We start from the raw sequence: 13184 nt of genomic DNA, 5'->3' as shown, positions 1-13184 counted from the left end.
GCTTCTTCTTTCTTTAGAGGGTCTGAGAGCAACATTGGCACCCTGTTAGGGGGTCTGATTTTTCAAATAGCCTCTCAGTCCAAAGAGGAACCAAGAAAAGAAAAGAAGAACATGGCTTCTGAAGAAAACCTCTGACACTTGAAAAACTTTCAATGCCCATATTGAGGAAAATTCCCCAAAACTGAGATTGAGGAGCAAGAAAGACATTTGGGACAGTGTTTGATGAGAAAACAGCTCGGGGGAGGCTCATGCATGAAAGGAACATGGGGGATCCATTTTTGGAAGTTGTGAGATGCCCTCTGAAGGACGGCTCCACTAAAACTCTGCTTAGAAACTCTTAAAAATATGGATACACAGTGTAATTTGATGTCAAAAATTATTCTTAATAAAGGAGCTATATGATATAAAATATAAATGAATAATACACCATAAAACCATTGTACAAATCCATGGGTGTATTGTTAAAATGTAATTGAGAAGAAACAGGTATCAATAGATAAGGTGGAGTTGTTTAAGAGTTATGTACAAACATGATGAATAGAATCTGGATAAAATGGAAGATTTCATAGAAAAATGTAAATACTGGTAGTCAAAAATGACTCAGAATGAAGCAGGAAGTTAAGTGGACCAATAACCAAAGGGGGGAAAAATCCTTACAATGACCTAATGATATCTTACATCTTTGATCTTTGAACTTAAAAGTAAATCAGAGATACTTTTTCAAAAGAATTGGGTCCAAATGGTTTTATAAATTAGCCTTTTCCACCTTCAAGGCTTTAGAGCAGAGAGAAATATAGAAAGCTTGCCAATGCTTTTAGAAAAATATGAAAAAACTCACATTAAAATATATAAAGCATAAAAATAAAGACTAAAGATCAAGCTAAATTGTGTCTATGGATTAAAAACAAGTCTTAAGTAAAGTAATAGCAAATCAAATCAAGCATACTATTAAAATATTATACATACTAATAAATTAGAATTTATTTTAGGAATGTAAAGATGGTTTAATGCAAAGTGATCTATTAGTTAAAATCACTAGGTTGCTAAAGTTTAATATCCTTCCTGATTAGAATAAATTCTTCATAAAATAGCTCATAAAAATATTTACTGAGCTTGATAGAGTAGCTTTGTGAGAGACCTCATTGAAATATCAGAGGCATTCACATTAGAGCGGGAATCGTGACAAGGAGGTGCGACATCACTGTAGGTACATCAATTTGTGCTTCTGTTCCTTACATGTTAGAAATCACTAATAGTTAGACTCCTTATAGGCACGGGAGACACAAACACTCATATTTTGCCAACTGGAATGTCAATTGGAACAACTTTCCTGAAGAGCAAAGTCATCAAAATTTTTTAAATGTGCAAATCCTTTTTCTATCATTTTTTAATCTAGGAATTTATCCAAAATATATTTTTAAATTGTACACATTTTTTACACAAGGTTATACATACAGTTCTTTATACTAGTGAAAAGTTGAGGGTAAAGAAAGATAATTGTCCCATAATAAGGCACTGCTTAAAGAAACAATGTTCTATCCATTAGCTAGAATACCACAGTCACTAACAATGTTATGTTAAAGATTACTTAGTGGCATCAGAAATACAATATTCTGTTAAGTAAAAAACTGCATAGCATGCTTCCATTTTAATTTAAAAAATGTATATATACAAATAGGAAAAATCCAGAAGCACATTTACCAAGGTTGTTAAACCTGGATAGCAAGATTATGAGCAATTTTTAATCTCTTTATGCTGCTCTTCTATGTTATCTAAATTTTCCACCACAAACATGTAGAATGTCAGTAACCCCAAAGCCATAAAAATGGCATTTATTCATTTAACACACATTTATTGAGACTTCCTATGTGCCAAACACCTTTAGGTTCTAGGGAATTGCTGGTAAACCAAGTTAATAACATTTTCCCCTCACTTTAGGGAGGAAAGACAGACAATAACTACCAGACAACTGAAATGATAAAACGATGTTACACAGTGAGAGTGTCTTGGGAAAAACACAATGAGATGTGCTGTACAGTGGCTTATCAGGACAGTTTTATGGAATGGTCACAGAAGTCCCCTCTGAGGAGATGACAAGATGAAAACTAAAGGAGGAAGAGTCGGGAGTGGAAAGATGATAGAAATAAACTAGTTGGTATGGGTAAGCTTGCAGAAGGTTTTGAGGAAAAACTTAAAACGTGTTACATATTATGTTAGATGGTGGTTAAGAATCTTGAACACATAGGGCAGTAAGGTGGTGTGTATGAGAATGTGGAGAAGAAAGACAGTCTTATTTGGAAGTGAGCCATGCAGCTTCTTAGAAAAAAGGCTTTCTGGGCAGGGGGAGCAATAACACAGTGCCAAAGGGTCAGAAGCATGCTGAGGTCATGGGCTGAAGTAAGTGAGTTGATAATGTAATAATGGATAGATTATGGAGTGATGAGGTCATAGACAAGGTGTGGAGGGGATGGGGGAACTGATCCCACGGGAGGGTCAGGTCGTTGTAAGGGCATTTACTCTGAGAGAGAGCAAGGCATTGGAGGTTTTTGAGCATACAAGTGACATGATACAACATTTTTTAGCAGAATCACTTGAGATCCTGTGCTGAGGCCAAAAGAGGCAGTGGCAAAAGTTGGGGAACTCATGAAGAGGATATTGCAAAAAATCCAGGCAAAAATAATGATGTTCTGGGCCAAGATTATTAGCAAAGTTGTGTTTTAGTAAAGATTTTGGGTCTATACTTAAATTAGAATCAATAAAATTTATTTATGGATTACTTGTGGCAAGGGGAGGAAAAGAAATCAACAATGATTCCAAGGCTTGATCCTAAGCAACTGGAGTTGCTATTGGTTAAGATTTAAAAAAAAAAAAAAAACACAAGAGAAAGAACTTTTGTTTGTTTGTTTATGGAGAGCCATTAGTTTTGGACATGTTGAGTTTGAGATGACTACTAGAGATGCAAGTGAAGAACTCAACAAAGCATATTCAGAAGAGACCTATAGGCTGGAGATACACACGTGGGAGTCTTCCATGCAAAGATGGCATTTAAAGACATGACCTGGACAAGATCAACAGAGAGGAGTATAGACAGTAAAGCAAAGAGCTGGAAAGCCTGAGTCATGGGACATTCTACCATTAATGGTCCTGGAGAAGAGGAGGAGGAACAAAGGAGACTGAGAATGAGAGAAAAGGAGGTGGAAGAGGAAAACAGAAGAGTTTAGTGTCCTGAAAGTCACATGAAGAATGTATATCAACATGGAAGAAATGACCGACAGTAAAATAAGAGCTGATAAAATATCAGTTGATTAGTAATGTGAAGAACATTTCTCTTGACCGTAGCAGTTTAGATGGTGAAAGTTTGATTGGAGGGGGTTCAAGTGAATGTTGGAGGAAAGAAATTGGAGTTGGCATGAGATTTGCTTTCAATATAATGAGAAAATAGGGGTTCAGCTTGTAGGATCAAGAGAAAAAATATTTTCTTCTTTAAAGATGGGTAAAATAAAAGAAATTATGAAGGGGGAAATAGAAGATTTTTACTGGAATTGGGGAAATATAAGACTATCACATTTATTCCAGGAAAAACAAACCACTAATTGGTGGAATATATTCAGATCTTTGGGCACTTTGCCCCTGACCATCATCTTTGAGGTCAAAATCAGGAAGAAAGAGCTCAAGGTTAAGGGAGAAAAGTAAATATGTTTTTGGAGCAGTATGGTGACTACCTCCAGCTTCTATTTATGTCAGTCTTACACCTGGCCAGTCCTTTTACTTTCCTGGGCTTATCTTTCTTGAAACTTCGTGTTCTTCACTGTCTGCTTCCCCTCCACATCATCCAACATCAATCTTCTGAAATCCATAGTCAACAGAGCCATCGAATTAAGACTCTTAAAACAAACTTTACATGCTTCCAAGAAAATCTTATTCTTGAAGAAAAACTCAGTATTGCAAGTCAGCATGGCTTATTTTTCAAGGATCAAAAGACCACAAGCAGTCAAACTTCTGAGCTAATAAAAAAGGCTGGCTCCAGCCATTAAGGATCTAGAAGAAGAAGTAGAGTCAAAAGGAGTTATTCTTCTGAAATTCTGAAAATCACATTTTCATAAAATGAAAGCCCAGTTCATGCAAAACAGTGTTTGTGATCAAATAATTTATTGGGCAGTTAATACTAATTTACCTCCCTCAGCCACATAGACATATTCTGAGAATTTATAGTGATGCTACCCTGAGAGATCCAAAGGAAAACAAACATAAAAAAAACCATAATGTGATCTCCCCATTCCTCTAGTTAAACAAATAAGAGCCCTTAGATAGTGCCAAAGAAGGTAGGCATCCGCATGGCCTGGCCTGGTGTGCAGAGCCCAAGCAGGGAGAGGAAGAGATATCTGTGCAGGGAGAAACATCACAGCAGTGCTGGATTGGTTACCTACTACAACTGAATAATGGGAACCAGTTTCCTCTGAGCAGGGAGCTACAAAAATGAACTGGAGATGACTAGAATATACAATGTAGTAGTAGATTAGAATTAATGGTATTGGTATAAACACCTCTATGAATTAGAATTGGAAGCTTAGAAATAAATGTAGATGTAAATGTGTGTATATATGTGTGAGTAAGCAATATGGTGTGTGTGTGTGTTTAAACCTATATCCCCTTGCTTTGTCCACTGAGAGAGCCTGGGACCAGCCCCACCCAATAGCCAAGATCATAACTACAGCAGAGATCTTGGCTTCCAAATATTATTCTCCAGTAAAAGTAACTAGAGTTTCTTGAGAAATGGGTTATTCCAGGACTATGGCAGGGAAAGTACAGGTGATCTTGGAATATCTTGTGGTTGCTGAAAACAAGGAAATCCTCAAAGACTAAGAAGCATATCAAATGAACACAGAAGCTAAATTGAAGGAGTTTCCACCAGCCAAATACGGAACAGTGTGAACATCAAACAATGAGAGCAAATGAAATACATACATTGACAATCTTTGAGTCCATGCTGATATAAATAAATGGATAAATTGAAGAATGGGATATGCACATGGTTTCAAAACATCTCCCTACAAAATACTATTTACTAAGTAACAAAACGTCACTTCACATTGAGGAAATCTTCCAAACAGTGGTTAATCGAGTGATCAAAGTAAACATCAGGGTGCATAAAGAATGAAGCATTACCTCTGTAATATTCCTGCCATAGGTGAATAAGTTGAATCTAATTAATTATCAGGAAACAGCAGATAAACACAAATTGAGGAACATTCTACAAAAAAAAGTAATGTAATCTTCAAAAGTACTGAAGTGCAAGAAAGACTGAGAAACTGTTCCAGACAGAAAGAGACCAAAAACACACCTAAATGCAATGCTTGAATATAAACTGTGTCCTTTTGCTGTAAAGAACATAAAAAGAACAACTGCCAAAATCTGAATGAGACTTTAATTGAAAATGGTAGAAATATGAGGTCTGTCCAGAAGGTATCCAGCCATACAATACAAAAAAATAGAGACATTTACTGAAGAAGATACAAGATACAAGAAACATTGTATGTAGGACAATGATGCCTCAGTTCCCTTCAAAATTAGGCTCCTTGTGACCTCACACAGTTCTCCCATCACCATCAGCTGCCCCGTTGTATTTCACTGAATCTCATCGATAATCTGAAATCTCTCCCCTTTCAAACGTGATTTTAGGGAAAAGTAAGAAGTCGCAGGGTGCCAAATCTGGGCTGCAGGGGGGCTGAGTCACCTGGGTGATTTCATGTTTCACCAAAAAGCTCTGCACAAGATGTGAAGCATAAACGGGTGCATCTTTGTGATGAAGCTGCTGATCACCAGTTGCCTATGGCTCTGACCTTCTGAGTCATCTGAATAGCTCCTGGGGAGGAATGTTCAGGCTTAATGCAAAATTTGATGCGGATTTGTTGTTCTACTCAGTCATTTTGAATGTGATGTCCACCGAGTACTCATGCTTACTCAACAGTGTCTACCACCTCAACAGATTAGTACAGTGAAGTCATCATTGTTTACACAAGCACATTCCAGTCCACTCTCCTTGGCTGCCAGGTTACATCAAAATCATGCAAACCATTCTCATTATATTAACAATGGCTGGACTTTTTCTAGACAGGCCTACCATATATTAATTTCCTGATTTTTATACTTGTATTGCAGTTATGCAGGAAAAATGTCTTTAATAATAGCAAGTGCACACTGAGGTTATTGGGAGTTATGGAGACATCAAGTTGACAACTCAATCAAATAGTTCAGGGGAATAATGGTGGCTATGGACTACAGCGGCAACTTTTCTGTAAGTACAAGATAGTTTCAAAATAAAATTATATATCTAGAAAAAAAGATTCATTTGATTTTTTAAACACATGATTCCTGAAGTTAGCCAGTGTGATAGGTAGTATGCCTTCGAACTGATTTTCCTCAGCAGATACCTGGAGGAACACTTGTGTGAGCAGTCCCATTCAGACCTCTAGTGTATACAAGGAGCTGCACCGACAGGAGAGCTTTCTGAGTTTGGGTCTAAAGCATCTTTTCTGTACCCATACACACAAGTTAGGTGAAAAGGAGAAGGAAGAAAAAGAACTGAATTTAACTACAAGTAGAGAAAACTTTCAGAATCTATGTCAAATTCATCACATCATTGTATAAACAAGAATTAGCCTGATGTAATAAAATGATAGCTTTAATGCTATCATTTAATCTTATCTTTACCTAACTTAAGAAAGAAAACCTAAATATTTAGTATCAACATTGTAGGTATCATTAAATCAAATTAAAAGATGGAAAACACTGATGTTCTTAGAATTTAAGGGCCTTGTTGTGAAGCCAGGATAAGAAGTCACGTTTGGCAGCCCATGACTATCTAAATGGATGCCCATCCTCTCCCCACTACACTAGGTAATTGGCTAGAAAAAAAAAAAAATAGAAGTGATGCTCTGTTCTCCAAGAAGTAAAATGTTCTGGGAAAATTAAGGCAGTCATGGACTGATCAGAATTTGAATAAAAACCAGTTGCCAATACATTTAAGTCATATTTTTCTTTTCATCTTTTACCAAGAAAAAAAATCCCCAGGCAGGTAAGATTGGTTGTTTGGGGTTTATTTTTAATTTTCCAATTACAATTGATATTCAATATTAGTTTTGTGTGTCAGTATGGTGATTAGACATTTGTATAATTTACAAAGTAATCCCCCTGATAAATCTCACACTTATCTGACACCATACATAGTCATTATAATATTATTGACTATATTTCCTATGTGGTACTTTACATCCCCATGACTGTTTTGTAACTGCCAATTTGTACTTCTTAATCCCTTCACCTTTGTCATCCAGCCCTCAACCCCCTCCTATGTAGCAACCATCAAAATGTTCTCTGAAGCTATGAGTTTCTGTTTTGTTTGTTCATCTATTTTATTTTTTACAAAAATAAAATGTGCATACATGGCATTTGTCTCCCTCTGTTTGACTCATTTCACTTAGTATAACACCCTTTAGGTCCATTCATGTTGTCACAAATGGTAAGATTTCACGTTTTTTTTTATGGCTGAGTAAAATCCATGGTATAAATGTACCACTTCTTCTTTCTCTAATTATCCATCATTGGACACTTAGGCTGCTTCCATATCGTGGCTATTGTAAATAATGCTGCAATGAAGGTAGGGATGCATGTATCTTCTCAAATTAGTGTTTTGAATTCTTCAGATACATATCCAGAAGTGGGATTGCTGGGTCACATAGTAGTTCTATTTTTAATTTTTTGAGGAACCTCTGTACCGTTTTCCACAGTGGCTGCACCTGTCTGCAGTCCCACCAACAGGGCACAAGTGTTCCCTTTTCTCTACATCCTCTCCAACACTTGTTGTTTCTTAATTTATTGATGACAGCCATTCTGACACATGTGAGGTGATACCTTACTGTCATTTTAATTTGCATTTCTCTGATGATTAGTAACATTGAGCATCTTTTCATATGCCTATTGGCCATCTGTATGTCCTCTTTGGAGAAGTGTCTACTCATTCAGGTTCTGTGCTCATTGTAGAATTTGTTGTTGAATAGTCTTCTAAAATTTATCCTTGACTTATCAATATATATTACTTTAATGCCTCTCTGCTCACTCTACATAAGTAGCTTTGTTAATTGCAACACCACAACCCAAGGCGCTATTTTGTAAGTGGAAGCAGTAAGTTATTGATAGCCTAACAAATTCATTCAATATCTACACTGCTTATTCAAAAAAGTTCAACGTGTTGACTGATTATGAAAATAAATCTTCTTGTTTTTCCTTGTTTTCAAATATGATACTTATGAGTTTAATCAAGGGGTCAGGAAAGACAGAGGGAACCAGAAAACAAAACAGTATCAATGACTAACATTTCCCATTCTCTGCTAAGGCTTGTCTTATCTGAAGCTTGTAAATTTGTTTAATCTTTTCCATCTTCTCTGGGTAAAGAGAGCCCGGAAAATCCTAGTCATTCCACAGTAACTGTCAGTGGGATTTTCCATAACTATCTGAATGCAAAATAAAAATCTTAAGAAGTTGATCCAATTCTAAAACTTACTTCTCAACTTACGAATAAATATGAAGAGACAACCCATCCGTATTTTCTTCAAATAACATCTGGTTTCTTGGCCAGACTGCTAATACCTGAAAAAGTTCCTGAGTTTGTTTCAACCAATCTACATTTAAAGTGTTTTAAAATGCATTTATGCTTTAAACATTCTTTTCTGCACCTGATTTAAGGCCAGAGAATGGACTGTGAGTCAGAACCTTGCCAAGAAATTGGAAAAGGGGAATAAAATTGTCTTCTAAATGTTAAACTGTGAAATCAATTGATGGACCAGGGCAGGGAAATAAGAAAATACCACATGGAACAAAAAAGCTTCTAGGCCAGCAAGGTTTAGTGTGGCCCCACCAAAGATACCATACACACATCTAAAGACCATATAGGCCAACCAAGGAGCTATAGAAGAAGGGCTGCTAAGACAGACCTGCGTAGACTCCACCAAGGCTCTGTGCAGAGTCGAAGGAATCTGGACCAACAATAAGCCAGTGACACAGCATCTCTATGGTGAAAATGAGTGCATCATTTCATCTTAGCCAGATTTCTCTGAGTTGGCCTGTGTTATTCATGATGGAAAGCTCAATATTGAGCATACAGCCTAGTCTAGAGCAGGCAAACGTTAGATTCAGTGAATTTGTTCCAGCTCTTTGCTCACAATCTCCTGATTATAATTTGGCTCCCATACAGTTCTGCCTACAGGGATAAAATGACCTAGTCTTGTGGATTTGAGAATTCTGGCCCCATGCCAGCTACAGCACTCATTGAAATATACAGTTTAGCATTTGGGCTTGCTTACTCCACTCAGCTCCCAAAGGAAGGGCCCTTGAGTACCCTGAGGGATTAGGTTTCTGAGCCCACAGGGCTGGCAGCGAGTCTCTGGGCCACGGTAAATTCATCAGGGTTGTGACGATGATGGTGGTGACAGGGACCACCATGGCCATTGCTGAACAACCTCTATGTGTCAGACACTGCGTTGCATGCTCTACACACTTGAACCCATTTAATCCCTACAACAATCAAGTGAGGCATTATTGGTATTCCTATTTTGTAAATGAGGAACCTAAGGCTCTGGAAGTTTTAGTAACTTATCCAGAGACCCGCATTAGAAATCTGGACTCAGACCCAGATTTGTCTGACTCTAAAGCTTAGTCTCATAAATTTTGAAAATACTGCCTCTGGGGGATGAGCTCTATCCTTCTCCTGGCCGCACTCCTCTGCTTCAACAGTGTGCTTTGGGCCATCCAGTCCATCTTCAGCATGAGTATTCATCGATACACCACTACCCTCCCAGCCTGCACACCAATGCACATAAAGAGTACCAATCAACCTCTAACCAGAAGTTCAGAAAGCCAAACCCTATCTCAGTGAACAGTATCACCATCGCCATCTATTCCATGCCATCGTATGGTTAGCTTCAGAAACCAAATGATGCTTCCTCCTATCACCACCTCAGCCACACACTACTGAATCATTTGCACATCCTTCACTAAACCTCTTCAACACTTCCCTAGTGTGTCCACTTCTCACTATCACCATTGCTACTGCCTGTCTTTCACCTGGACCTCTATAAAAGTCTTCTGAGCATGTTCTTTCCACTCCTGCTCTCCTTCATTCTCAACCATGCGTCTAGTGATCTCTATATTATCCGATCATGGCATTTCACTATTTAGAAATCCTTCAGTGGACCCCCAACCTCTTGTCATACTCCATGCTTCAGTTCTAACAGTGATAGGCCTACAGTTTGGGGAATATACTCGGCAATGTCTGCTCCAGGATGACACACAAGCCAAGCCTGGAATACACTCGCATCTCCCTGAACCATTCTTCCCTCCACACCTCCTCTGGTCAGCTTATACAGGAGCTTTGGGGCTCACTCATGTTTCACCTTCTCCAGGAAGCCTGGGTTAGGTGCCCATCTGAGGCATCCCATCACATGCAACTCACCCCTCATCTCCCTCTATGGAAATTTTTTACTGATGTGACTCCAGCCCCAGACTATGACCTCCCTGAAGCCCAGGACCCACTCTGTTTATAAACAGTGCCACACACACACAAACACACACACACGTGCATGTAGAATGAATGAGTGAGCACAAACAAGAAGCTGGTATATGACAGGTGTAAAAATCTACCCTGCCTCTTCAAGTCCTGGCTGTGTGATCTTGTTTCATCTTCCTAGACCTCAGATTCTCTGTAAAATAAGGGTCATAAATCTTACACTGTCAAGTCCTTATGAGATTTAAACCAAATCACGTAATATGTGGAAAGTCCTCAGCACCATGCTTGGTATGTAGCATGTTCAAATTTTGGTTGTTACTATTACTATTACTATTTCCTTAGAGATCTAACAAGAAAACATTCATGTTCTTGAAAGGCCTCACAGATATTCCCAGACCCCAAGATGACTCGGCTGCACCTGGCCTCCTCAGCACTCATGTTTTACATTTGATAATGCATTATCTTGTATGCTTGAAAGTACTGCTTTGAAAGGATCCCATATTTTCTCCCAGTTGTCTAATACTCAACGAAAGCTTTTAGGTGAATTTGATACCAAGATTTGCTGCAGATGTTACTCCCCACTGGGGCTTTAGACCGTGGACATTCCTATGGCTCCTCCTCCTGATGAGGCAGATGCCACACAGGAAAACTAATATAACCTGAGAGGAGCACACAGAGAAATGGGAAGACTGGGAAACCGACAGGTGGCGATCCCAAAATAGAAACCAGGGCTTAAAGGGGTCAGAAGTAAGACAGGTCTCAGAAAGGCATGTCCTTTGTGACAACGGATATGGAAAGGTGAATTATACCCCAGTGGTTAAAAATATATACACGAAGTATAGCCCTCTGATGGAATATTGTGCCGCCATTAAAAATAGATAGGAAGCCAACTAATGAAATAGCAAATGACACATAAGACATTGTTATATAAAAAAGATACAGGTAATATAAAGATACAATTTTTGATCCAAGTATGTAAAACTTGCTTTTAAAAAATTTAAGGGAGTAGACCAAAATTTTAATAGTTGTAGCAGGGTGATGAATTTGTGGGCGATGTTTTCTTTGGTCGATTCCCCCACTTTTTGTAGTGTTTTCATATCCTTTAAAATGTAAAGCCTAATTCTTTAAAAATATGTGCTCTCAGTGCTTCCCTCGCAGATGGTTCCCGGAAGAAATGCGGCAGTGCAGAAGACATGCCCTGGGCTGAACGACGCTCCAAGAACCTCAGGCCTGGGCACGGGGGCGCGGGCTGTGTGATGCGGCTCCTGCCGGGTTCCTTTTTCGCCAGCCACCGCCCCACTAGGTCTCCTTTAGTGCCTGAGGACAGGCCGCCCTCGGTTGGCCAGCCCCTCCACCCACTACCTCGGTGTGATCCTCCTGGTGAAGTCCCTCTTTGGCAGGAGGGAGGCGCAGCTAATAGCTGGAAATCAAGAGCCCTGGAGCAGCCCCCAAAGCTTTACCTTACCGAGCCCGCCCCGCCCCCAATCCCCGCGTACCTCTTGCAGGGAATGAGCGCCTTCCTCTCGTCCAGCACCCGCACGCGCTGGTTGAGCCCGTCGTAGGAGAGCAGGGCGCGGCTGTTGCGCCCGCTGCTCTGCTGGTACAGCACCTGGCGCCCCTCCCACTGCTGCGGCGCCTGGCAAGGGCGCGGCGTTCCCGGAGACCCCCAGTTTCCCGCTCGCAGCGCTGCTGCCCCTAGCCCGCAGAGGCCGCCCAGTACCCAAACCCAGAGGCCGCCCAGCAGCCAGGCGCCCAGGGGCCCCCCGGCCCGGCGGAGGGGAGCGCGCCCAGACATCGCAGTCTACCACGCCCGCCAACCCCCGAAGGCCAGTCGGAGCCCGAGGGGCAGCTGCGGGTGGCTCTCCCGCGCTGTGCCGGAACGCTGTCTCGGCCAATTTGCTGTGTGTTCCCGTGACCGCCTGCCTCTAAAGCTGCTGGGATCCAGACGTGTGAGACCAGGAACCGGGTCCAGGGGCCTGTGAAGGCTTTGGTGAAGCGCGCAGGAGCTATTTCTGCCCGGGCTGCTGCCCACTGCAGCTTCGGCTTTCACTTGCTCTCTGCTGCCAACAGGAAATGCAGTGGCAGTGGTGCCACTAGCATCCTGAAGTGCATCTGCGTAGGGGGAGGGGATGGTGAGAAGGGATAGGTTTCTCCAATAACTTAAGGGATCAGCAGGTAACCCACACACTGGGGGCCAAAGTCAAGGTCAGGAAAGCAGTGCTGCTGCGCTTGTTATTATGCGCCACATGCCTTCCCCTTTTGCTAAAACTCCTATCTTCTTCCACCAAATTAAAAATGTAAAGAAGGGTCCCTTGCCGAAGAAATGACACCAATCACTCATCATAGGCACACCCCAATTCCTGCTCTCAGCACAGAGCCTAGGGAACTAGGGGATAGGCCCTTGGCCTTAGCCTGAGGAGTCAGGGACATTGCCTCCACGGCACACTTGCAGTGACACTGCTGCCCTCCTGCATCACCTGACAATACCTCAAGCCTAGACATGTGTGGGTCCGGGAGTTTGGCATCTTCAAGGACAAAGTTAATTGGGTTTATGGTTTATGTCTATGTAATGTTAGGATCTATAATGTGGAATCAAGAAAAAAGAAGCAACTTTTTAAAAAGA

General features: G+C 40.5%; 1 protein-coding gene across 3 annotated transcripts in view; it reads right to left on the bottom strand.

Annotated features, from left to right (window-relative positions):
* The window catches only part of EPDR1 (ependymin related 1), a 33110-nt gene extending 20495 nt beyond the window's left edge, over nt 1-12615 (bottom strand). For all 3 annotated transcript variants that reach the window (XR_006655131.3, XR_006655133.3, XM_045193375.3), the window contains exon 1: nt 12058-12615. Coding sequence is in view for 1 of the 3 variants with exons in the window: in XM_045193375.3 (XP_045049310.2) it covers nt 12058-12356 (299 nt within the window). In the remaining 2 variants the exon portion in view is untranslated. The remainder of the gene's footprint in view (nt 1-12057) is intronic.
* Nucleotides 12616-13184: the final 569 nt, after the last annotated feature.

Source organism: Desmodus rotundus, chromosome 6 (assembly GCF_022682495.2).
Source record: "Desmodus rotundus isolate HL8 chromosome 6, HLdesRot8A.1, whole genome shotgun sequence".
NCBI lineage: Eukaryota > Metazoa > Chordata > Mammalia > Chiroptera > Phyllostomidae > Desmodus > Desmodus rotundus.
Note: the sequence above shows the minus strand (reverse complement) of the source record. Positions and strands in the feature narration are given on the sequence as shown.